At 33.0% G+C, this 26818-nt stretch overlaps 1 protein-coding gene across 1 annotated transcript in view; it reads left to right on the top strand.

Annotated features, from left to right (window-relative positions):
- The first annotated feature begins 539 nt into the window (after positions 1–539).
- LOC131065721 (probable pyridoxal 5'-phosphate synthase subunit PDX2) overlaps positions 540–26818 on the top strand; it is a 132578-nt gene continuing 106299 nt past the window's right edge. Inside the window, exons 1-3 of the mRNA XM_059208758.1 lie at positions 540–622; positions 21298–21368; positions 21474–21601. Of these exons, the coding sequence (XP_059064741.1) occupies positions 540–622; positions 21298–21368; positions 21474–21601 (282 nt within the window). The remainder of the gene's footprint in view (positions 623–21297; positions 21369–21473; positions 21602–26818) is intronic.

Below are 26818 nucleotides of genomic sequence, written 5' to 3'. Positions count from 1 at the left end.
GGTGCTCCCCATGGCGACACACTAGGTCTTATCAACCCTTTGTCTAGAAGTTCTTGAAGCTGAGCCTTTAACTCCATCAACTCGACAATTGTCATATGGTAAGGAGCTTTGGCTATTGGAGCTACCCTGGTATCAATTCAATGGATAAATCAAATATCCTTTTTGGTGGTAAACTAGGCAGCTCTTCTGGAAATACATCCTGATAATCCTGAAGGTAAGGGTATTTCTCTTTGAAAGGCTCTTCAGGTTTCTAACTCTCACTAAAATCTTTTGCATGATGATCATAATTCTCATACATCATCATGTCATCTTGATGTTTGACATCCTTTGATTCATTAGTTTCTTCTATTTTAACTACAAACACTTGACACCCTTTCTTTTCGCTTTGCCTCAACTACATGGCAGAAAGTTACCGCAATCTAATTTCCCGTTGGATTCCTTGCAAAAATACCTTATTGCCATAATCATTCTGACATTCAACTATCTTGTCAAAGAAATTGACCTTAGCCCTGTGCTACCCCAACCACTTCATACCTAAAATGACATCATGCGTGCCTAACAGTGCTACAGACAGGTCAACTTCGGTGGTGAAGTTTGATAAATCTATTCTTGCCCCAACCAGGCATTGCTCTACCCGAGCTCTTGACTAGTTGGCATATTCTATAGTCTAGGAGTTATCCATATAGCCAACTCTCATAGGAAACTTACTAAGTAGCGTAGGTGAAATTAAATTTTCAATGGCTCCTGTATCAATGAGTATAGTAATAGGAATACCATATAAAGTACCTGGAGTCTCCACCGGTGTGAACTGATACGCAACTTGACAGTTATCAACTGCTGCATAAATTCTCTATTGGAACACTCCCTGCTGAGGTGGCAGTAGTTTTCTCTGTTATTGCCCTCCTTGTTGTTTGGTTGGGCACTAGTTGGCGTAATGATCTCCACCACAATTGAAGCAACCTCCTGGTGGTCATTTCTTTTCTGATTTGTTGTTGTTTCCCCCATTGATCAAAGCCTTTCTGATCTCCTCGGTTATTTTAATGGCCTCCTTTGTACCCTTTGTTATTTTATTGTTAGATCCATATTTATCTCCCTTCTTTTTAAAGGTCCAAGAAGACTGTACCCAATTGCTCTTTTTCTTGTTTCTATCTCTTATGGAATCATCCTTTCAAAGTTTTTTCTCTTGCCTAACAACCTTGTCATAGGCTTCATCCATAGTAGTAGGAGCTAGGACATCTATCGATCCTCCTATACAATTATTTAAACCCATGATGAACTTCCTGATCTTATATTTCTCATCTACTTGGAAGTGAGGTACATACTTCAAGAGATGAGTGAATTTTTCCCAATATGCATGAACATAAAGTTCCCCTTGCTTTTAATCTTGAAAGTCTTTCATTTTTTGCTCAAAAAATAACTGTAGAAACCACCTTTGCCTAAATACCTCTACAAACTTACTCCAAGTTATGTTATTTTATTTTGGACCATGTTCGACCTTTTTGTTCTCCCACCAACCGACAACTTCTCTAGTTAGTCGGTAGGCTCCCCAAACAACCTTCATGTTTTCAGTGTAATATTTGATTTCAAAGTACTTTTCCATGCCTATAATCTAGGCTTCGACGACATCTCCTCCTTCAAACCCATCATACTATGGAGGTTTAACTTTCTTCATATCATCATATATGACTCCCATAATCTGTTTATCCTTACGGTTCTAGGTATGGGTTTGTGTCCCTTGGAACCCACTTTGACGAGTGTGCTCCTGCTCAGTATGCTTGTCTATGAATTGAGACTCATATTCAACACTTGGGGTGTTTGTGTGACCACTTTCCATCTACTCCAAGACTTGGAGCCTTTTTTAGGTGTTCTCAACCATCCAGATGAGTTTATCTAACTTATCCATTGAAGTTTCCAAACCTCTGGATTCTCCCCCACCTTCTTGGTGTTGAGACATGTTATAGTTTCCTGTTTAACTTGTTATTTCAAAATATGAAGTTTTAGTTTTCTATCTAGTTTCATCAATAAAAGCATGAAACTAAAACATGAATTTTTACAGTCCAACTATCCACATATATATATATATATATATATATATATCATATAAAATTTTATTTGAAACTACTTTCTAAGAAGTAAGGGTTTTTTGTGTTTCAATATATACAATGTAAACTCTATCAAAGAGTTACTCTAAAAAATAGTTCGAGGTTTTAGTCTTTCATTATGTACAAGGTAAATTTCTCGAAGAGGTACTATCCGATTCCGTAAAGGGCTCTTTCTTCCCCTCAAAATTGGAAAAAGGTACCAATCGGAATCCCGGTCTGGGTATCCAAACCTTCTTCGGTTCCTCAGGCTCAGGATGGATGATAGCAGTGTTAAATTTCATCTCCTTAGTTATGGTCTTAAACGGTTTAGGTGCTTTGTTGGCTAATAATTTGGTTCATACCACTGCCTTCCTAACAGCAGTCCAAGGTTGTCTTTCCTTGGCAATCTTTTTCATGGCATCTGCTAAGGTTTCGTCGTCAGATGGCATACACTAGTATGAATAATCATACTTGCGGTTTATTACCTTCTATAGCTAGAGGTAGATCGGATCACACACTTGTTTACATTTTGTTGTGCAAAACATCTTGAAGAATGCCAACATATGTTTGTTTCAATTCTCTATCCTAAGTTTTTTCTTTTGTAGTGAGCCCTAGGTTCAATGCCAAACCTAGTGCTCTGATACCATGTGTAACATGCTAAAACAAAATAACAAGCTAGAATGAAATTAAGCATTTAGACATAAATGTAACATTGCAACTTTAACATAAAAAGGAAGAGAATTTTTTTTTAACTATGAACAAATATCTGGAAGTAACTAGCCTAACTCGCTTTTTAACTGAGAATTGCATCACAATGAACTAAACCAAAAACATGAACGAAAGATATAAAAGTAATTAACACGTTGCATTAAAATTAAGAGAGAGGGTTTAGAGAGTACATTTCATCTGATGATAACATTATGAACTTCATAACTTTATCAACATACCAGTGAGGAGGGAAAGTATCATTGGGGTGCTTTTCTACCCAACCACAAACTTACTAGTCCCACATGCCATATCCAATTAGATTGGCCTGACCCTTAGCAGGGAGGTAACGGGAAATGGAACTCATGCCATCTGAGACTTGGTGTTTAGGACCTACACAAGCTAGTCAACCATACACTATGGGTAACCCCCAACTAGTATGATGCTCTTGACTAGAAGTGTATCTAGTACTAATGATTTGATGGTATCTTGCACTAAGCAACAACACCTTAGCCAAGGTTTAAACACTGCAAGCACGATAAAATGTGTTGTCAATGATCACCACCCTTCTCAGCATAGGTCTAGGGTCAAGTAGGTTCAATTGAACTCATTTAGGAATTATGACGAAACATATGTTTAAATATCATTTATTATCAACATTAATACTCTTAAAAGTTACTATTTATTTCTTCTTATTCATGGTTGCAAATATTTGTAAATGATACAACTAATTCCCTGGAATGGGAAAGTAGGAGGCATAAGATCCATGAGCTATATATCCAACCCATAAGTATGGAATGTAAATCATGCTTGACATGTCTCTATTGTCATGGCATCTTGAGGGTATTCTTTCCAATGGAGATGTTATTTGCATCATGGTGAAGTTGTGCCCTTCTACCCACTACCTTCCTAGGCCAGGGTATTAGTTTAATTCATAATCTAGAGATGATAATCTCAAATAGATAGGTTGTCTTTTATGTTTTTGTGATTTTTCAAACTGGGATGATTTTGAGACAACGCAAATAGAGAGGTAAATTCTTCATATTACGAGTCTCTTGGACCTCCATATCCTCTATACTGAGGAATAATGTTTTATATGTCTTCAATCAACTTTATTCTATAATTTTTTGGTTATAACCCAAACTCATATACACGTACAAGTATACACACACACACACACTCACTTGTAAAACTTCATGTTGTTTCTATCTAGAAGGTAATTCTTGTCTTACACAATTTCTTGTATAAGCTCAACCAACCCTACTGCTCTTAATCCCAATACATCTTATTTACTGATAGAAGATTTGTTCTTGGCTATAAATTTTAACACAATATGTTATAGTGTTTTTGTTCAAGGGTTTTATTTTCTTAATCCTAAAATTTCAAGCCCTGAGTCTAATGTTTCACATCTGACAAGAATACACTTAGATTCATTCATTTCAAAGCACTATACATAAGTGCTCATTTCTAATTTAGAAATTTAATTCTCAACCCTTCTGAGAATGTAGAATCACACTTAACATACACAAACTCGTTGTATATGCACAGTATAGCTATGTATAATTAGCTGGTACAATAATATGTTTCCTCCAATACGAACTTATCTTGGCAACTCAGTTAATCTCTACGAAAGCAAGGAATAATTCCTCAAATATTATCCCATTTTAAACTCTACAAGAATTCCAGCTTTTTGTTAAACAAATATAGACCACAAAGTAAAGCATTTCTTCTTTCCCAAAAATTAGAAATGCAGAGGTTTAAACAAAAGAAATCAAAACCCCAAAACCATAATCCTCCACGTTATGCATCAATAAGACATTTCCCTCCCTTCACATAAATTTATCTAGGAATTCGAACTTAAAGAAGAAATTACATCTTGCTAGGTTTTGAAATAACACATGGCCTGTATAAAAGAAGAAAAAACATTTGAAGAATATTCTCCAGCTCCCTTCCTCTTAGCAAACCCCTTTGCTCTTGAAAATGCAGAGTAGAAAATTTAAGTCGTGGAGCAAGAAAAATGGTAATTTGCAGAGCCAATACCTTGTCTTTGCAGCTAGAAGCAATGAAAAAGTGAGTCGTTCTAAGCATATTTTTTGTGAGATTTTGCCAAGATCAAGAGGCAATGGAAAGCACAAATAAGAGAGAACAAAATAGATGATAGAAATAAATTGTATTCTATCAAGATGAAAAATATGATCAACTAGATCATTAAGCATTACATATAATGAATATGAGCCTGCTTATATACGCAAGGCTATATGGATATGTGAGCACACAAACATGACATGTGGCTCAATAAGAAACAAGGGTAGGTAGGAAATAGGTGTGGGTAGGTAGGAGAAATAATAGAATAGTCCACATGAGGTGGATCACCCATTGAATGTGGAGTGTAACAACAAGATCACACCATAAAAGGTGGAAATTCTCCTACACATACTATCCCAATGTGGCACAAACACCCAAGTGTCTCATACCCAAACTACTATGAAATGAATTTCCTAAGTAAACTTAAGTAAGTGTAATAATATCCAAGATGAATAATTATTTACACCAACACCCCCCCCTTGAGTGCAACTTAGGGGAATGCACTTAAGTCTACAATGCAACTAAACAATGCAAGATGGGTCTCGGCTACTAGGCCATGTTAGGTACCCATGTACAAATGCAAATGCATGAAAACCAATGCAATGAAATCTCTCACAAAGCGGGGAAAGAGAGAAAAACCCAATGGGAAAAAACCCTCCCCCAAAAGAGAGATGAAAAACTAGATACAAAGAACTCTCATAGAAGTATGTGAAGGACAAAACCCCATGTGAGGAAAAAGTCCCCCCCATATGAGAGAAGAAGAGAAGCTAGGAAGCCCCCCCTCAATGTGGAATCTGCACCAATGATAGAAGCTTGATGTATGAAGAAACTGCTCCATGAACGTTGAACAACATTCCTCCCCTTAGGAAGAAACAAAACCAAAGGTGTGTCCATGAAGTCTCCCCAATCATGAAGGGAAGATGTATGAAGAAAACTCATGATGAAAGGAATCTCTGAAAAACTGCTCAAGTGTCCCCATGTCGATGCTAAAAGATACCCCCTCCAAAGGTGGTAAACTGTGCCACACTGCTGAAAAAGGTACTCCAAGATCTAGTGGAGATGGATGTAGAACATGTCCCAAAGACTCACATGTCTCCTCAAAAAATAAAGAGACCTCCTCCAACTCCTGTACATAAGTATCCACAATCATGTCAACCTCGAAAGAATGATCATGTAGAGAATGAACAAGAGGGTCAGAGTATTCCCTCCAAACAATCGAAGAAGGATCATCTTCATCAAAGAGAAGATGAATGTCATCAATGATGTCTCCTAAATCTGCAATGTAGGATTCCACAAACAAACCTGCAATGTCTGTCCAGTAATCATCCCATGAATCTGAAGCTGGAAGACAATGAATATCCTGCTGCACTGAATCACATGAAGGCAAAACTGTCGCACTATATGCATCATCAGGTGCAATAGGTGATGTGATATCAATATGAGGAGATGAAATACAAGGCTCAAGAACGGGGTCACATGTGAGAATCCCCATGTTCAAGTGTCCAAAGTTCTCCTCAAAAACTGAACCATCACAAGAAGTGTGATCATCATGTGTAGAATCATCAAATGTGAAATCATCATCATCAAAAAAATCTGAAAAGGAGTATAACCGAGATGCATGATCAACCACCCTAGTCGTAATGATAGCTCTATTCTCCAAGTCTCTAATGAAAACTGACTCAGGTGTGAACTCCACAACTCTTTTAGTTGCACCATGTGTGATTTGATAGATAGAAAGGAGATTGTTTGTCAAGTGGGGTACACACAACACATTATTGAAGGAGTTATCCCCAATGTCAATAGATCCTTTCCCAATCACATCCATGTATGTATGATTGCCCATCAAAATCTGTGGCATGGTGCAAGGCTCAAATGTAGAGAACATAGACTGCGAAGATGCCATATGATGAGAAGCCCCTGAATCTAGAAGCCATATCTTTGAATCATGACTAATAGTAGCACATAGAGCTTTTCCTTTTCTTGTTCCAAAAGAGTGAGTCTTCCCACTTGTAGAAGCCATGAATGCTTGCCCTTTTCCTTTTGAATGTGAGGAAGTGGAAGTTGATGAATCATCCTTCTTGTAGACATTAGGCAAATCAATGTTATGCTTTTTGATGATATGTGTGAGCTCATCAATCTTCTTAGAATGGCAACGATGCTCCTCATGACCAAACTTTTTACAATAGGCACAAGTAGGTCTCTCCCTCTTTGGTGAGTTATCCCTCTTGGAAGAGGATGAATATCCTTTTTGTGGAGAAGATGGTGCTTTGTCCCTAGGCTTTGATTTCCATTTCTTCTTGTTTGAGTTGTCCTTTCCTTGATTTCCTTTGTTCCCTTGATTTGCTACTAATGCTTGAGACTTAGAAGCCTTAAGAATGCCCATGCTTATCAACTTAGTTTGTTCCATCATCAACATTTCATTGAAATCATCAAATGTAGGCATTGTGTAGCTTGAACCCATTGTCATCCTATGGGTTTGGAAACTAGAAACAAATACTGCATATTCTTGTGGAAGCTTGCCTATCAAGTTGAATATCAATTGAGTATCCTTCTTATCAATGCCACAATCTTTGAGTTGTGCCCTTAACTCATTTGCCTTAGTGACATAATCTTGTATAGTATCAAAGTTCTTGGGATCTAACATGGTGAGATCACTATCAATTTGATATCCCCTAATCTCATCAACTTGACCATACAAGTCTTGAAACTTTTGTCAAGCATCCTTGATTAGAGTACACTTCTCAATATGAAAAATGAGATCCTTTGATACATACTTTCTTAAGGTACCAATTGCCATGATATTTTTAGTGAGCCAATCCAAGTGACCAACTGGATCAACCTTAGGATCAGCGGGAGCAACAATAGTTCCATCAATGTAATGAGTTAGTCATTTTTCCATAAGTTTACTCCATGCATCAATTTTCCAAGTAGCATAATTATGAGGAGTTAAGAGAGGAAACTTAGAAGAACCCATAGCAGCAAAAAGGAAGGAACACAAGAGCACAAAAGCACAAGAGACACCCCCCCAAATTAACTCAATCAAAGTACCCCCCAAAAATGATGATTCTGACACTTTATATGTAGTGCGTGTACAATAGGCCACTTGCAAATAATGACAAGTGGACTTCTGATTTCAATTTACAACTTCTCGAAATGAGATCTAAGAGACTTCAACAAATACTGCTAGTGATCTAAACTGAGATCCAAGCAAAATGCAAGTACCAAATATGCCAAAAATGGCCAAATAATGAAAGTACAATTTCTACTTAAAATTATTGCAAACAAATGGTAGATTATGAAAGTAGATGAAAAAATATGCACTTTCAAAAAAAATGGCACCTGAAAAGGAGTCCATATGAGCCCAAATGAAGCCTCCAAAGTTGTAAAAATTGGGATTTCATGATTTCCGAAAAACCTGTATCCGAAAATCAGAAAAATTCTGCACCACTGTACAGATCATGAAATTATACCCCAAAACAAAAAACATTGCTTGAAAAAACGAGTCCGGATGAGTGAGATATCGCTATTTGAAAAATGCCTGCAAAATTATAATTTCTGGAAAATTTCCGCCGCAACGTCAAACTTCAAATGTCTCTAGATTTGGCCTCTGAAGTCCGATTTGGATGAAACAAAAGGCAAAACTGACTTTCTTGGACCTCCTCAATCCAATGGTAACATTAGATTTGACCCATCAAGCTTCAATAATAACCTGCAATAGAAAACTCCAAAATACACAATACCAAATAGCATCAAATTTCTCTCAATTAACAAACCAATGACACTCTAATGGCTCTGATACCATGTGAGATTTTGCCAAGATCAAGAGGCAATGGAAAGCACAAATAAGAGAGAGCAAAATAGATGATAGAAATAAATTGTATTCTATCAAGATGAAAAATATGATCAACTAGATCATTAAGCATTACATACAATTAATATGAGTCTGCTTATATAGATAAGGCTATATGGATATGTGAGCACACAAACATGACATGTGGCTCAATTAGAAACAAGGGTAGGTAGGAAATAGGTGTGGGTAGGTAGGAGAAATAATATAATAGTCCACATGAGGTGGATCACCCACTGAATGTGGAGTGTAACAACAAGATCACACCATAAAAGGTGGAAATTCTCCTACACACACTATCCCAATGTGGCACAAACACCAAGTGTCTCATACCCAAACTACTATGAAATGCATTTCCTAAGTAAACTTAAGTAAGTGTAATAATATCCAAGATGAATAATTATTTACACCAACATTTTTGTTAATATATCCAAAAACATTTTCCATGCTTCATTCTGCCCTAATACTAGATATTGTTTTCCCAAATCCGCTAGGAAGAGTCACGCCATATTCATGCCTTATGCTTCCTGAAGAAGATTCAATACATTCACGCCAAATTGCCCTCTCCCATTCAAAGCTTATATTTTAAATATCACATAATAAGAAAAAGTCAATATAATATATCAATTCCATGAATTGAAAGAGGCTTATGCATTTTTTTATTAAAGCCATCTTCCTATATTGCCCGATAAGGTAACCTCACTTGTTCATAAAATAAGAACAATTAAACAATGAGCCTTGAAATATGAAAGGGAAGGTAAATATTGATTTTAAAAATTTACTAAGCCAAACTCACTTTAGCGGCTTAGAGGGTGATTTAAATAACATGCTTTCCCCCGATCGCACTCAATTATAATATCGCCAATTATAGTTGGCTTAAGGTTTATTTATTTTTTTATGTATATTTTTAAATGAACATTACCTTTTTACTAGAGTTGTGCATAACATATTCATATGTTTATATATATGAATACATACGCCTTGTGTATGCATGCCTATGGGAGCACGTATACGATCGTGTATATGTACTCTCATATGCATGTAATTGCATAAGGTGTATATATATGTATGTATGTACATATATATATATATATATATATACATACATGTATGTATGTATATATATATATGTATACATGTATGTATGTATATATATATATACATGTATGTATGTATGTATATATATATATGTATGTATGTATATATATCTATATATATATATATATATATATATATATATATATATATATATATATATATATATATATGTATGTATATATATACATGTATATAGATACATACATGTATATAGATACATATATATATATATGTATATATATATATATATAGATACATGTATATATATATAGATACATGTATGTATCTATATACATGTATACATATATACATAAATGTATGTATATATACATACAAGTATGTATGTATACATACATGTATGTATGTACATACATACATACATGTATATGTATATATACATATATATATATATATATACATGTATGTATATATATATATCTACATGTATGTATATGTATATATATATATATATATATGTATGTATATATGTATACATGTATATATATATATATATATATATGTATATGTATATATATGTATACATGTATGTATATATATGTATACATGTATGTATATATATATATATATCTATATCTATATATATATATATATATATCTATATATATATATATATATTTGTGTGTGTGTGTACATATATGTACGTATATACATATGTATATATATACATACATATATATATACATGCAAATTAAAACATGAGCCATTGTGAATTTAATTCATAATTAATTAGAAATTCAATAATAATAATGATAATGAATTACCTCGAAAACACAATCAATAACTTAGGGTTGTGAACTCTAAAATATCTACAAGGACCAACTAGGGTTACCTGACGCGACGACTGACGAAGTTTGACAAGGTCAATCATGAGACTACCTGACCTGACTTAGGGTTAGGGTTTCAAATGGCATTAATTATTTCTTCCCTTTACCTTCCAATCTAATGATACTTTCCCTCCCTTCGCGGAGGATGACGATCTCCTGCACACACTTGGCCAATTCAACGAGTTAGATCAAAATCTTGTCCTATTCTGACATTTCATAAATCATTGACAAAAGTAAAACATAATGTCATAGTGTTAACTATAAAGTCATCAATTTAAAAATTATGATTCATTAAATCATCATTTTAAGCACAATTGACATCATTCAAATATGCATGAACCTCTGAGCATATTCATTCAATTAAAACATGAAAAACTAGGGCACATTCATTCGATTAAAACATGGAAAACTAGTGCACATTAAACATCGTGAAAGTATAGCATAGATACACTAGGGCACACATATATCATGGTGTAATCCCAACATATTAATAACTAGGGCACAAGTGGGATGTAACAATATATAGAAGATACAATACAAGAAACCGTCAAATGGTATATTACAAAACCATTGGCTAAAACCACCCAATAAGGTGTAGTCGACCTTATCTCCCTTCTCGATGCCCTATAACATGTTAAAACACACATCAACACGTGTCCCTCCCTTTTAGAGCTCATTTAGGTGTCTGATACATTTTACATTTCCTATTTCAGGAGTACAAACTTCTAGAGGCCATAACTTGAGAACCGTGTGTCCTATTGATGAACCGTTTGAAGCATCGAAAAGATCGTGAAGTGATCTACTACCTCGTACGTGCTACATCACTTATGCACACTTTTTTAGGGCATTTAGGATCCTCTAAAGTCCTCAAAATTAAATTTAAGCTTTTCATTGCACCCCTCCAAACGAAAAGTTTAATATCTTCAAAACCAGTTGTGATCTTGCAACATAACTTTATTGGAATGCTTATCTAGACAACCAAAAGCTTTGAGGAGATTTCGCACCATTTCGTGCCCAAATTAAAACTTACTATAAATAGTAACCTCATCTAAATACAAGGTTGAGACGCCATTTTCCCAACATAAGTTAAGAAAGCTACATTCATGTTGCACTCGAATAAGGCTTCAAGACTGAATGGAATCACTGTAGAGCTTTTCCAAAAATGTTGGGACATAATGGGAGAGGAAATTTTGGGTTTAGTTGAGGGCTTTAGAAGGAAGAAGAGGTTCGTGAAGGAGATTAATAATACTGTAATCTCACTGATTCCAAAAAGCTTGAATTGTGAAACTATGGTAGATTATAGACCAATTTCCTTGTGCAAATCCTTATATAAAATCATCTCAAAGGTCATGGCCAATAGGTTGAAGAAGATTATCAGTAGGCTCATCTTAGAGGATAAAAATGGCTTCATGTCAGGGAGGGAGATCACTGACAGTATCATTCTGGCTACTAAGATAATTCATTCAATGAAAAAAAAAAGAGGTATTATCGTCAAGTTGGATGTAAGCAAAGCTTATGATCAGGTAAATTAGGACTTTTTGCTTATAGTTTTAAATAGATTCGAGTTTGAAAAAGGTTGGCTAGAATGTATACACACTTGCATTGCTACATCAAAGATTTTTGTTTTGACAAATGGATCTATTAATGGCTTTTTTGATGCCACGAATGGTTTGAGGCAAGGAGACCCATTCTCTCCTTCGGTTTTTGTGTTGATGGTAGAAGTGCTCAGTAGAAACATCAAACTAAGATGCAGATAGGGATTGTGGCAGGGGATTAAGGTGCACAAGGAGTTGGATTCTATTTCTCATTTGTAACTCGCGGATGACACTATTTTGTTTGGTGAAGCATTGACGAGAGAAGTTGAAGTGATTAAATCTACTCTGGAAAAGTATTCCTTGGCTTTGGGTCAGTGCATGAAAAAGGAAAAATGAAAGTATTCTTCATTAACACTACCAAACAAAACCAAAAGAAAATTGCAGGGATTCTAGAATTTAAAATCTCCACACTTTCGACAAAATACTTGGGTGTTCCACTATTCATAGGCAGAAATAAGGCTACTCTCTGGGAAGAGGTTATGAATAACTGTCAAACAAAGGTTATGGCATGGAAAAATAAGTGGCTCTATCAAGCGGGAAAGATTCAGATGATCAAATTGGTTCTATCGACTGTGCCTATTTATGTTATGTTATGCTTGAGGTTATCTGCTAGAGCCATATGGTCTCTAGATAACTTCCTTAAAAAAATCTCATGAGAGGGTTCGAAGGAACAAAGGAGGATTCCACTAATCAATTGGGAGACAACATGTATAATAAAGGAAGAAGGAGGGGTAGGCTTGAGAAAGATGAATCTTCAAAACTTAGCATTGGGTGCTAAGCTGGTGTGGAAGATCTATTAATGCCCGAACAAATCTTGGTGCAAAATCACGAGGAAGAAATATTTGGACTCGAGTGAGCCTGAAAGGGTCTTAGCAATGGCCAAATCAAGTAATGGTTTGGAAATTTGGAAATTTATGTGGGAAAGCAGGAGGATTACATGGAGCACATCATATGGAAAATTGGGAATGGTAGAAAGGCTAAGTTTTGGAGAGATTCCTAGAATGGGGAAGAGGCTATTGAAGAAGTGTTTGAAAATAAAGACTAGATCAATGAGATAGAGCTCAGAATAGGAAAGTATGTATCTGATTACATAATTGTATCTAAAGAGGGGCAATCCCAATTTAGTTGGAGGCAAATTAAGGAAGGGATTAGCAAGGAGGATGTCAGGAAATTAATGGAGCTCCTTGCTAAAAAGAGAATACTTTTTGAATTATTAATAGAGATTAATCTCTTTAAAACTATTTAATAAATTTGTTAAATAACAATAATTAATAAAAAATCTGAATATAAAAAATAGATGTAAATAAATGATTTTTAGACATTCAAATTATTAATAACGACCTTTTCAAAAATAAAAATAAAATTTACATAAAAATTATGTTATAAGTAAATAAATAATATATAATTATAAAGTTTATGTATTTCTTAATAAAAGCTATTGCTAATATTTATCTTTGACATAAAATAACCACGAGTATAATGGAGATTAGGGGTTGCAATCCCTATACTAGTATCAATGGAGTAACACAACTCTACCCATTGTATATATAAACAAGTGCCATGTAGTGGCGAGTACTTGTATAGATTTGTAATAATAATTGAATATGTATTTTAGCAAACAATTAGCAAATAAAAGAGATTAACAATTTATATTGTATTAATTAATTATAATGAATCAATAGGTAATAGAAGAATTCAATCAAACTAGTACATATAAATGGAGTAAACAAAAGAGAGACTTAGACATCAAATTTTCACACCTATGTTTATCCCCAAAGGGTATTTCCACAATTGTAACTAAGGAGCATATTAATCATTCGTAATACCAAAAAAAGAAATTTATATAAATAAACATATATTTATAAGTTTAACAATTTATTTCTAATAAATTATTTAAATAAATTTTCAAGAACAAGTTATTTTATAATTGAGATATTTTAAATTTAATAAATTTTTAATATATATAAAAAATTAAGTTAAATCAAAATTAAAATTGAAATGTAGCCATTATTAAATTTTAATCCTAGTTTTACCAAAATTTTAGTGCTAGTATACTAGTAGCTATAGTTAAATTATAAACCTAATTGTAATATAACTTTAATGTGAGGGTTCAAGGTTAGTGTTCAATTTGATTTAGTATCAAGGTTAGGGTACAATTTCATTTAGTGTTAAAGTTCAATCTAGTTTAGTGTTCATATTGGATTAGTTTTCACTCTGGTTTAGTGTTTATTTAAGATTAGGGTTCAATCTACTTTAGTGTTTAATTAGGATAAGGGTTAAGATTTAATTTGGTTAATAGTTAAATTTGATTTAGGGTTTATAATCAATTTTGTATAGGTTGAAGCTTGAGTTTGGTTTAGGATAGAATTTTTTTACAATTGAATTGAGTTTATTGTTTGATCATGGTTAAGGTTATTTTTAGGGTTGGGTTAACTTTGGTTTATGGTATAGTGTTAAATGGTACAATTTGGTTTAGGGTCAAATTGTCAAAATTTAAGATAAATTATTATAGTCAAATTATCAAAATTAAAGATAAATTATTAGGTTAATGGTTAGGGTTCAATTTGGTGCAACGTTAGAGTTATGGTTTAAAATTTTGTTATGGGTTTGTTTATGGCTCAATTTGGTTTTTTGTTAGTGTTTAGTTTGGTTTAGTCTTAAATTAGGTTAAGGTATAGCATTCAATTTGATTTAGAATAAAATACTAATTTAAGGTTACTATTTATATAATATTATAATATTAAAATGCTTTAATTTATATAATTTAAGTTAATTAATTTAGTTTAATTTAATTAATTTAATTTAATTTGATTTAGTTTACTTTAAAATATTTGATTTAATTATTAAGTTGTTAAATTATATTATTTAATTAATTTGATTTGTTTAAATTTAAATTATTATAAAAAGTATATTAGTAATTTGATTTAGTTTAATTTTAGGTATAAAAAGTTATACTTATTATGATATTTTACAATTTAATTTGGTAGAATATTCAATTAGGTTTAAGATTAGGGTTTAATTTGGTTTGGGGTATTCAATATTTGGAATAGGATTTAATTTATTTTAGTGTTAGTTTTAAGATTAATAATTTGTTTAAGGGTTAGAATTACATTTGGTTTCGAGTTAGGGTAAAGATTCATTTTGGTTTAAGGTTAGGGTTATGGTTTCATATGGTTTATGGTTGTGATTAGGGTTAAGGTTCAATTCAAGTTTAGTGTTGGTGTTTAATTTGGTTTAATGTTCAATTAAGATTATGGTTCAAATTGAGTTTTTTTTTTTCAATATTAAGGTTATGATTTGATATAGAGTTATGAATAGGTGTTAAATTAAAATATTAATCCTAAATTAATAAATATTGGGGTTGAATCTACATGTAAGAAAAATATTTATTATATTACTATTACAAAATAAAATAATTATTCAATAAAAAGTATTAATAAAATATTTTAAATAAAAAATAAAATAACTAATTATTCACTCGTAATTTAAAGATAACATAACTATTTAATAAATAATAAAAAAACATAAAAAATATTTCTTGTCATGAATCTAACATGATAAATGTACTAACTAATACAATAGTTTAAATAAAACAAAAAAATAAAAAAAATATTTGCAAAAGATTATTTTTTTCAACACATTTCCACTTAATTAAAGCTATTGTAGAAATCAAATAAAAAAAATGTATATCTACATTTGAAATACTATTACATAATTTTAAGTTTTGAGAAAAGACAACTATAACATATCTCCATAATCTATTCAATGTTGAGATTCAAGTTTCTTGACAAGATGGAGAATTTACAAAGCTAAAAGATTAAAACAATTTTAGCATAATTTTAAGTTTATGAAAAGACAATTGTAATAAATCGTCCTGATCTATTTAATGTTCAGGTTCTTTTTTGATAAGAGATTTTACAATGCTAAATTTAAATCTAACAAACAAATACTAATGAATAAGTGATACTAATGGATAAGTGAAAGTCAATAAGTATGTGTGTGTAGGAACAAAACAAAATCAATAAAGTAAGTAATATAGTAAATAAAAAACTAATAAAAATAAAATAATAATATAATATTATTTTAATGACCTAAATATCTGTCTTATCTCGAAAAATCCGGTAATAAGATGCAAATTATTTGAGCCAATTAGATTGAAGAAAAACAATTTTTGTAATTTGAAAACTTAAAAATCATGCATCTTAACTATTGAAAAATAAAAATAAAAAATCGAAAGAAAAAATTCATAGATATAATTGGTGGAAAAGCAATAGAAAGAGGGGAAGGCCCTAGAAGTTTGTCGCCATAATGCCTATGTTGTAGAATGTGAAGAAGGAAGGATGGTTAGGGTTTTCAATTTTCTTTTTGTTTTCTGTTGAAGTTTAGAAATATTTCTATAAGAAGTAGGATGGGAACCACAATTTTTTGTAGAAACGTATGTAGAAATTATGGTGAATAGGATAGATGCAAACTATAAATTTGTATGGATTCAAAGGAGTAGCATAAACTGTGAAAAGTTTTGTATGTATAAACTATTGTAGATATGATAGTTGTAGATTGTGAATTTGTATGTGTAGACACATAAATCTGTCCAATTAATTAAATGAATATTTAGTATTTATTTGATTATTTAACCATCAATCAATAATTAATTAAATTAATATTTAATTAATTCATCTTAACCCTCTTCTCCTATTAATTAAATAAATTATTCAATTTATTTGATTTAATTCACTTAACCAAATTTAGACCATTAATTAAATAAATAGATCATATTTGTTTAATTAAATCTTCTCTCACATTTAAATAAATTAATATTTATTTAAATCCCCCAAAATATCATCTCTCAGATTTAAATAAATTAACATTTATTTAAATCACCTTTATCCTCCACCCACTTGTATTTTCCTACAAATGCAAGTTGCACAACTATTTTAAATAAATAAATAATTTATTTAAAATCCTATTTATCCTCACCCACTTGAAACCTTTAATGTTTTCCCTTAAAGTCTTCAAACTTAATGGCTTCCTTCTAGAGTCTTCTCAAGCCTTTAATGGTTTCCCTTAAAGTCTTCAAAATCAATGGCTTCCTTCTAGAGTCTTCTTAAACCTTTAATGGTTTCCCTTAAAGTCTTCAAACTTAATGGCTTCCTTCTAGAGTCTTCTCAAGCCTTTAATGGTTTCCCTCAAAGTCTTCAAGCATTTAATGCTTTATCTTCCTTTTTCTCATGTAAATAAATTAAGATTTATTTAAATAAAATCCAAAATTCACATTCACATTTAAATAAATTAATATTTATTTAAATATCTATCCAAATGCAAATTACACCATTTAATTGAAATAAATGATTTTATTTCAATTGAAAATCCCAAAATTCCTCCCACTTGCAATCTCCTACAAAATCCACTTGCATGCCTAAATCCCTTCTAGATTCTTCTAACTCCTTCTAATTAGCCTAATCTTATCCTAATCATTGTCACATTCCTAAATAAAATGAAGTCACTTCTCAAAAACCTCCAAAGTCTTTGAAAGGCATTTAAGGCTATAAGTCTTCAAATGGTTAACCTCTAAAGTCTTCCAAACCATTAAAAGCTCTTACATAACCATTTATGGTTAACTCACCTTTTACCTTTGGTTAGAGAATTTCCTCTAACTTAACCATCCTTTTGACTCATGGGTCTCTTCAAATCATTTATTTCTTTGACTAAGGTAACCATTTAACCCTTGCACATTCATTTATCCCTTGGATAAAAGGAATATCCATTAACCTAACCCTAACCCAACCCCCTAGGGTAACCATCATGTCCCCTCAAGCATTCAATCCTCCTTATCTCTCCTCTCAAGCCTCCTCATGGTGACACTTGTCAACATGGGATTGGGTTGAAAGTATCACATGGATTGAATATCTTTCAATCCTAACCCTTGTTAAGATTTCTTAATCTTAACCCTTCATTTCCCCATTTCTTCTATAAATAGAACCCTTCTCCTCAAGAAAAGAAGGAAGCATTAGAGTATTGTTGTTATATTGGTATTAGCATAGAGCTTTTTCATAGCATCACTATCTAAACTTGCATAGCATTTGCTTATCATATTCAACCATCTTTAATCTCTATATAACATCCATGGCTAGTGCTAAAAGCTGAGAGCTACACTCATGTGGAACTTGGAGAGGAGAGGAACAAGGGAGGAGCAACTATGAGCATCTTGATTAGCATTTGGAGGAGTATAGTTTATCTATTCTATGTTTGTATGCTTTCTATTTCATGCTTAATATCTCTCTTGATATGCCTGTTTAGGACAATCTTTTGTTGCTAACACTAACGTTTGTTTCTTATGCTCTTGTGTGTGTTGCCATCAAACATATTTTCTAATCCTTTTTGGAGAGCATAATTTGGTGAACCTGACGTGAAAAACCATCATCACAATACCAAAAACATTGAAAAACCATCTCACAAAATACAAAAAACATTCAAAACTATCTCACAAAAACTCCAAAAACATTCAAAACAATCATCAAAATACCAAAAACATTGAAAAAACTATCTCACAAAATCCAAAAACATCAGAAAACATCAAACAAAGAAAAACATGGCAACACCTTGTACATATGTTTTTCAAAGCAGATACCAAACAAACATGATGAAATAATCAAACGATGACCACTTATCTAATCAACCAAACAATCAACATCGATGCAAAAACTGTCTTCAAAAGGATGCATCCTTCCTTACCAAAACAAAGACAAGATCACGTTTTCTTTGACAAGAAATTTCTGTTTAAAGCTATCAAGTACTTGTTTCGAATTGGGGGTTATTTATATATATCAGGTTCCTACGCTACTCCGAGATATCCGCAAGTGATTAAGAGTAGCCGAGATGGTTCCTGCAGCATTGTTTGTATGTCTTCTGCAAATTATTCTGATGAAATTCTGGGGCATGTACTAATGGTGTCTATGTGGGAAGTTCACTAAGTTACGTGATCATATGCAAAATACAGTCATAGATCACTACGGCTTGCTGACTACAGCATATACCTCGACCATATGAGCATGAACCATTATCGAGGGTCCATATTCTTTATTCTTTATATATGCTGTTTGCTTACAGGTACAATGCTCCATCTTTGGTTCCTACTGCCTCATCCATGCTCGATAATGATTTATCTCTTACTATGGTATGAACTTGTTTCAGGATATGATCGACAAAAGATCAAGGAGGACGTTCCAAGTCATGCATGAAAGGAGATAATCCTTGTCTGTTCTGCAAGCAATACTCAGGTCAACTTGATCCATTATATCAAGTTGCTTGTATTAACTTGCTATATCAAAATCCATGAAAGGAATACTCAGGTCATCTTGAAGCATTATGTCAAGTTGCTTGTATTTTCTTACAACATTTTAAAGCTCAATGATGAAAAATAAAGCACTATGGATCGTCATTCCATCTCATCTATATATATTGCATTCCGTTGCATTCCATCCATCCATACATTCATAATATATGCATATCATTCATACATAGTAATGACAATGGATACTCTATTTTCCTCTTCTTCCATAGGAATGCGTCATAGGTCCTCCATTTCTTCTATCTAACATCAAACCCCCCCTCACCCTATCCAAATGATGCTCTGCAAAAAGGATTAGAAAATCTGTTTGATGGCAACACACACAAGAGCACAAGAAACAAACGTTAGTGTTAGCAACAAAAGATTGTCCTAATCCTTTTTGTAGAGCATCAATATGGATTCGAAATAGGAGGAGTTGAAATTGTGACAAATCTTATTGAAATTTTTGATATAATTAATAAAATTACATAAACTTTACCGATAAAAAATAAAATAATTATGATACTAGTAATAATTAATCTAATTATAATACAAAATATTAATAACATTTATTATTATTCATATTAATTATTCTATTATTTATTATTGATGACTATGTAATAAGTTTTAATTATTCGATTATATTTAATTTATATATAATTAATGTATTATAATTATTTCATTCACATATATAAATAATATTACATTATTATTTATTATCTGATAATTATATATATTATATAATAGTATATAAGAAATTAGTATATATACTTACTTTTTTGATCGGTAATCGCTTTTGACTGGAGCTATGAACTAGTGAGACCACAATTTTGAGGGGCCTCATCCTCAATTGTTACGATGTTCATACACCCTTATCTCTCAGTGTTGCCTTCCTCAACCTTATATCTCCGAGACCAACAATGTAGAACCACGAGCAAGGACCACGAACCAATAGAGGTGAAAGACCCGCGTGGGTCTGATACAACATCGCAAGGCATGAAAGACCCATGTGGGTCCGATACAACATCGCAAGGCATGAAAGACCCGTGTGGGTCCGACAAAAGTCCACGAGCAACACACGCGAGAAACTAGATCTGCGAGCAACACATGCCTACAAGGAACGGGGTCCACGAGCACACCAACCCAATAGGGGTCAAGCACGGTCGGCCAGTCCATGCTTTGACATTTAAAAATATTAGGAAATTTGGTTAACCTATTTTAATTCTTGCTTCTCATTGGTTGATGCTTTGACATTTAAAATGCTGACATTAATAGAATAATTGATAAACCAATTTATATATTTTATAATAAATTTTTAAAAAATATAAACATTAGAAAATTTGATCAAACTATTTTAATTATTGATTCTGATTGATAGATACTTTGACATTTAATAAATTTAAATGAATGCATTAATATTCGTGTATGTCACAGGAACTAATAAAAAGTATTTAAATAATTCCACCACCGCCAAAATGTTGTGGACACTCCCACACATCATCATCCAGTCCATGGTTTGAAGAGGCAAGGTGCGCGGGGGTAGTTTGCTGGCGCTCAACTTCTGTATGCATGGGAAAATTCCACGTGGGTAAAGAATTTCATCTCTCTTCCATTGTCAATCAGTCATCAGTCCCATGATTCGAATGGACTAAAGCCTCCACATTGACCATCAACTTCAGTTATTTGTTAAATAGATGCATATTTGAGTATTGAGGGGACGAAGAAGAGAAAAAGTGGCGGTAGGGGTGCTGGCTCTGCAGGGCTCTTTCCATGAGCACTTGGCAGGTAATATTTTTTCTTCTAAAATGCTTGGTCTCCAAAAGATTCCTCTTTTTTTTGGGGAAAACGATACTATTGAAAATATGAAATTGACAAATATTTGGATGGCAGCTCTTGGAAAACTTGGCGTGAAGGGGGTTTTGGTAAGAAAGCCAGAGCAGCTGGAAGGGATTTCAGGACTAATAATTCCGGGCGGGGAGAGTACGACAATTGCAAGGCTTGCAGAGTATCACAATTTTGTAGGATCCTTTTTCTCTCTTTTACATTTCTATTTTAATTTTGTTTAAATTTTCAAATAATGGTATAAATCAGAGGGTATTTTCAAAATAAATTGATAGAAATTATCCCGATAAAATTTCACATATTTGGTTGAAATGTTTTCCGAATCAGTGAATACCCATTAGGAGGAAAAGTAAAATGCAGTCTATGTCAAATTCCCAATGTCACTATCATCACACCCACGTTCCTGTATCTGCTGATGGTGTTGTCACTTATTTTTTAAGTGCTCAGAATATAAATTGGAACTGGTTCTTTCTTTCTTGTAGATGATTGTTATCTATATTAATAAAATGGAAGCTTATCCTTTAACGCAAACATCCAAAGTTCCTTTTTGATGTTGATGATGATTCTGTCGATGTTGAAGTTCGAAGTTTGCCCCATGCGAAACCAACTTTACATCTTTTGATAAATATATCTTATCTGCATACTAATAAAGAATGAAAACCGGACCATACAGGATTGCTTTTGATTTTTTGACTATTTTTCTGTGATCCGTCGTAATGCTTTTTAAGCATTTTTCGTGAAATTTTATCACGATACTCCCTAATGTCTTGCCGTTCTCCTTTGATGATTTTGATAATTATTTTGTTCTTGTTTTAAAATTTTAATCAGTTTTTGCCAACCTTGAAACTTTAAATCGTTTGATTTTTAAACATCCTGTCATATCAAAACTGTCTAGTGTGGGCTTAACGGTGTAGTCTCGGTCAGCAGAGATTATCTGCTACCCCTTCGAACATGCCTTTGATATGAGAAATGGTATTATACAATCCCCAATGCAACATTATCCATTACCCTTATTTGTCAAAAATCTGCCGGGTTGAATAGCTGCTTGATGTTGTCATTATCTGTTTCTCCAATATAGATTTTGCCAAACAATGTCCTGGATTCTGTACTGCATATTAGATTGTTAAAATATCTTGTATGTGGTTGTAAATTTTTTATTTTGTTGCTTCAATCCTTTGTAAAATAGAAGTGACTCGCCAAATTGACAGTGAAGAATTCTGTAATAGAACATGGGAAAATCACCACGGGGTGACTTCCTTCAGTCTTCCTTGTTGGGGATTTTGTACTTCTGTGTACATTTTACCAGAAAACACAAAAGAAACAGAAAAATTAAAAGGAAAAGGACAGAAAAAAGAAATGAAGAAACACTAGGTGAACTAGATTTGCAGAGGAACACCTAGGTAACTTAGCAAAGAGGAAAATATGACAAATTTGAATCTCTTCCTCACTAATGGCAATGTAAATGGGTGCATGATTTACATAAGGGAACAACTAAAATCATCTCAAAATATTTTCACTAGATTTGGAGGCATGCAGGTGATAGCATGTTTCACGATTCACCATTTAAACCCTAGCATCACAAAATACGAAAGAGAGAGAATACATAACGTGCAGTTGAAAAATGGTCTATTGGATATGGTAAGATTCCATTCATCATGCTGAAAATCAGATTTTGTTAAAAAGAAGATCACCAAATTCGTTTGTGCACGATATTGGATTCCAATCTTGTCAAAAAATTCAATTAATGTTGGCAAAAATATTACTGTTGTGGACCCGGAAGCATAAACCCAGAAAATTAAGTATTGCAGCACAAATTAGTTGCAAAGAAATAATAAAGAGAATAAAATGGAATAATATAACAACACATAAGAAGCTGATTTACGTGGTAAAACCTTGGCAAAACATCAAGGAAACATCCACAGGGCAAGGGTATTGGTATTCTTATTGTGCGGAGAAAACAATTACAACCTCCATAGCTAGCTACCACTATCAGGTGCTGCTATCCCTTTTACAATCTGAATTTGCAATTCACAACAACATCCTGACAATTGCTCTTGCAATCTGCAATCCACACCAATGGCTCTTGCAATCTACAATTCATGTTACAGCATTGCCTTCATGACAACAAAGATATATAAGAATCAACACACAACATAGAAATAACCTCCTTAATTCCATTAAAGTAATTAGGAACATTTCCACATGGTCTCCTCCAATGCATTAATGAAATCAAGTAACTTCCTGATACTCTGAAGGTAAGACTAAATTAGAAATTTCTCTAGTCTTCTTTTGTTGCCATTATCCAATAATTGTTGTCATTATCCAACAATTACAAACAAAATTGTATCAACAAAGAAGACCATCTGTTGGAATTTTGAAAAAAAAGTTTCAACCTTAGCAGCCCTTGGAAAAATCTCCAACCTCTAAAATCTAATCTACTTTACATTGCTTGTAAATTATTGCACAACAATTTTCCATCTTTTTCTCCTCCAATCACAACTTTAGTCATTAATTATAATTTTTACATGTTTTGGTCCATAATAAAATATCTTTCTGCACTTTAATAATTAATTACTTTAAAAAAGAATTAAACCATTCTCATTATTGCAAAGATAAATATTTCTTAAAAACGAACCCTTTTAATCATATAAAGTGCACAGTGAGACTTTCATATACAAATTTGACCAACTTAACATGTTGATAAGATCAATTGATGTGAACTTCCTTCTTTGTCTCCAATCACAGCCTTAGTTACTAATTTTTTCCTGCATGTTTTGGTCCATAATAAAATATCTTTGTGCACTTTAATAATTAATTACTTTGTGCAGACACCTGAATTTGTCTTACCAAATTAAATGAATTTTATATTTGATTAATTATCATTGTTCAACTATTAGTTAAATTCACATTTAATTAATTCATTCCCCTTTCTTGACTATTGATTAAATTAATTCACGTAGCTATGTTCTGAATATTAATTAAATAAACAAAAAATATTTGTTTAATTAATTCATCTTATCCTAAAACCACCTCTTTCACATTTAAATAAATTAATATTTATTTAAATCCCTTTATCCTCCCACACATAGATTTTAATTAAATAATTATTTTATTTAATTTAAATCCCCTCACCCACTTATGCAAGCTGCACACTAACCCTCCCATTAATCATTTCTAAACCCCCCATCATTAGCCTAATCACCCTTTAATGATTTGCACATTCCTAATCCTTAGGATTAAGGAAGGAGTCACCTCTCAACCATTAAGGCTCTTACAAAGCCTTTAATGCCTTCTCCCTTCCACAAGCAAACCCACATGGGCTTTGACTATCTTTAACCTTTGCACATTTTCCCAACCATTGGTTAAAAGCTTTATCCATTAACTCAACCATCCATGGTAACCCTCAAGTCTCCTCAAGCTTTAACGACTTTGACTATTCTAAACCCCATTTAACTCTTGCACATTCCTCCAACCCTGGGTTAAGATCAAACCCATCAACTCAGCCATTAATGGCTTCCTTCATGTCTTCTTAAGCCTTTAAGGCTTTGTCCATTTCCCTCTCAAGTCTTCCCTTGTTGACACTTGTCAACATGTGATTGCTTGAGGAAGAGCACATGGATTGAGGATCATGGAATCCTCAAGCAATCCTAGCCCTTCGTAAACCAAATCAATCTCAACCCTCCATTGCCTCAATTTCTCTATAAATAGACCCCTTTCCTTCGTTGTTGAGGACACATACACTAGAATTATCCATATGCATTGTTATTTTATGATTTGAATGCTTTTGTAGGAAGGATTGGTATCATGTCTTAGCTCTTTCACCATTTGGTACTGCTATTTGACATCCAATACTTCATTCACCTTTTCATTCAAGACTTCACTATCATCAACCATCTCCCAATCTTCATTTGCCACCCTTGTGTGGGTGCTCAAGTTGAGAGCAACAGGATCTTGTAAAGGAGAAGGACAAGGAAGAGCAAAAGGCACTGAAAGCACATGGGGAAGTATTATGTTCGTTAAGTTTAGTTTCCTCATTTGTTTATTTGCTAATCTTTCTTGATATGTTATTGAAATGGTTTGAGTTTGTTTTGTTTATGGTTGGACTTGTTATTTAAATAAACTCATGTTTGTTATCCACTAATCTCCATTTCCTTAGCATCATTTGGTGAACCCGACGTGGAGCTTGTGTGGTTGTTTGAAACTGTGCGTGAGGCGTTTATTCGCCCAATTTGTGGGCACATGGTCTTGTTTGTGGTTGTTTGGTTCATGTTTTGCATCGACTTTCTTTTGGAGGCAAAAAGTTTATTTTTTTCAATGTGTACTACTTGTTGAGAATGGAGCTTAATCGATTCTTAGTAAGCTAAATCATAGTTGATAAAAAGATCAAGAAGACTATTGTTGTTGGTGTAGATGATCATAAAATGTATAGACTAGTTGACATTGGATAGGTCAAGGAGCATGCATTGGCACCCAAGAGTGCATCAAACATTAGTACACTTCAATTTTTATTACCTTTCTTTGTTGGCTCGAGAGAATTTGCTAGATGGCCTTCTTGACATCTAACAATAGATATAGGTTGTTTGCGGAGCTTGTAGTTAGGAAAGCAATAGGGAGCTCCTTTTGAAATGGAGAAGCTTGGAGAGCCAAGAGCCTATAGTTGATTCATGCAAATGTTTATGGAACAATGAACATGGCATTCGTCACTAGTGTCAGGTGTTTTTTTCTATTTGTTAATGATTTTGGCATCTTATTTACTAAAATTAAAATAAGATGTATTTAATGAATTTTGAAAGTTCAAAGCATTAGTAGGAAAAGAGTCATATTGTTACATAACTGCTCTTAGATTTGAAAATGGGGGAGAATATAGCTCAAAAGAATTCAACAACTTTTGTGTGCTAAACATGTTTCCAAAAGAAAGTTTACTATAGATTACACTTCACAATAGAATGGAGTGGATGAGAGGTGTAACTATATTATCTGGTCCGTTGTATGATGGAGAATAGAATGGATGCATACCCAAATAGGTTTCGGGCTGAGGCAATATTTATAGCAATATATCCAATCTTTAACACAAGTGGCGAAGCAAAAGACCATAGAGGAAGTTTGGCTTGGGAGGAAGCCCAAAGTAAGTCATCTTAACGTCTTTGCTTCCATTGCCAATGCCTAGATTCTAGATGAAAAGAGAACCAAATTAGATCCCAAGAGTAAGAAACTAATTCTTAGGGGGTACAATGACAATCATTAGGCTTACAAGTTGGTTGATGTTAACACCAATTGCTTGACCTTTAGTCAAAATTTTGTGATTGATGAAGTTGGGCCTTTCCAAAGTTATCTAGAGTTCAAAATTTCTGAAGTAGGCTCTTGTGACAAAGGATTTAGGTGTTTAATTTTAA

This window comes from Cryptomeria japonica, chromosome 7 (genome assembly GCF_030272615.1).
Source record: "Cryptomeria japonica chromosome 7, Sugi_1.0, whole genome shotgun sequence".
NCBI lineage: Eukaryota > Viridiplantae > Streptophyta > Pinopsida > Cupressales > Cupressaceae > Cryptomeria > Cryptomeria japonica.
The sequence above is the reverse complement of the archived record's forward strand: the minus strand, read 5'-3'. Positions and strand labels throughout refer to the sequence as shown.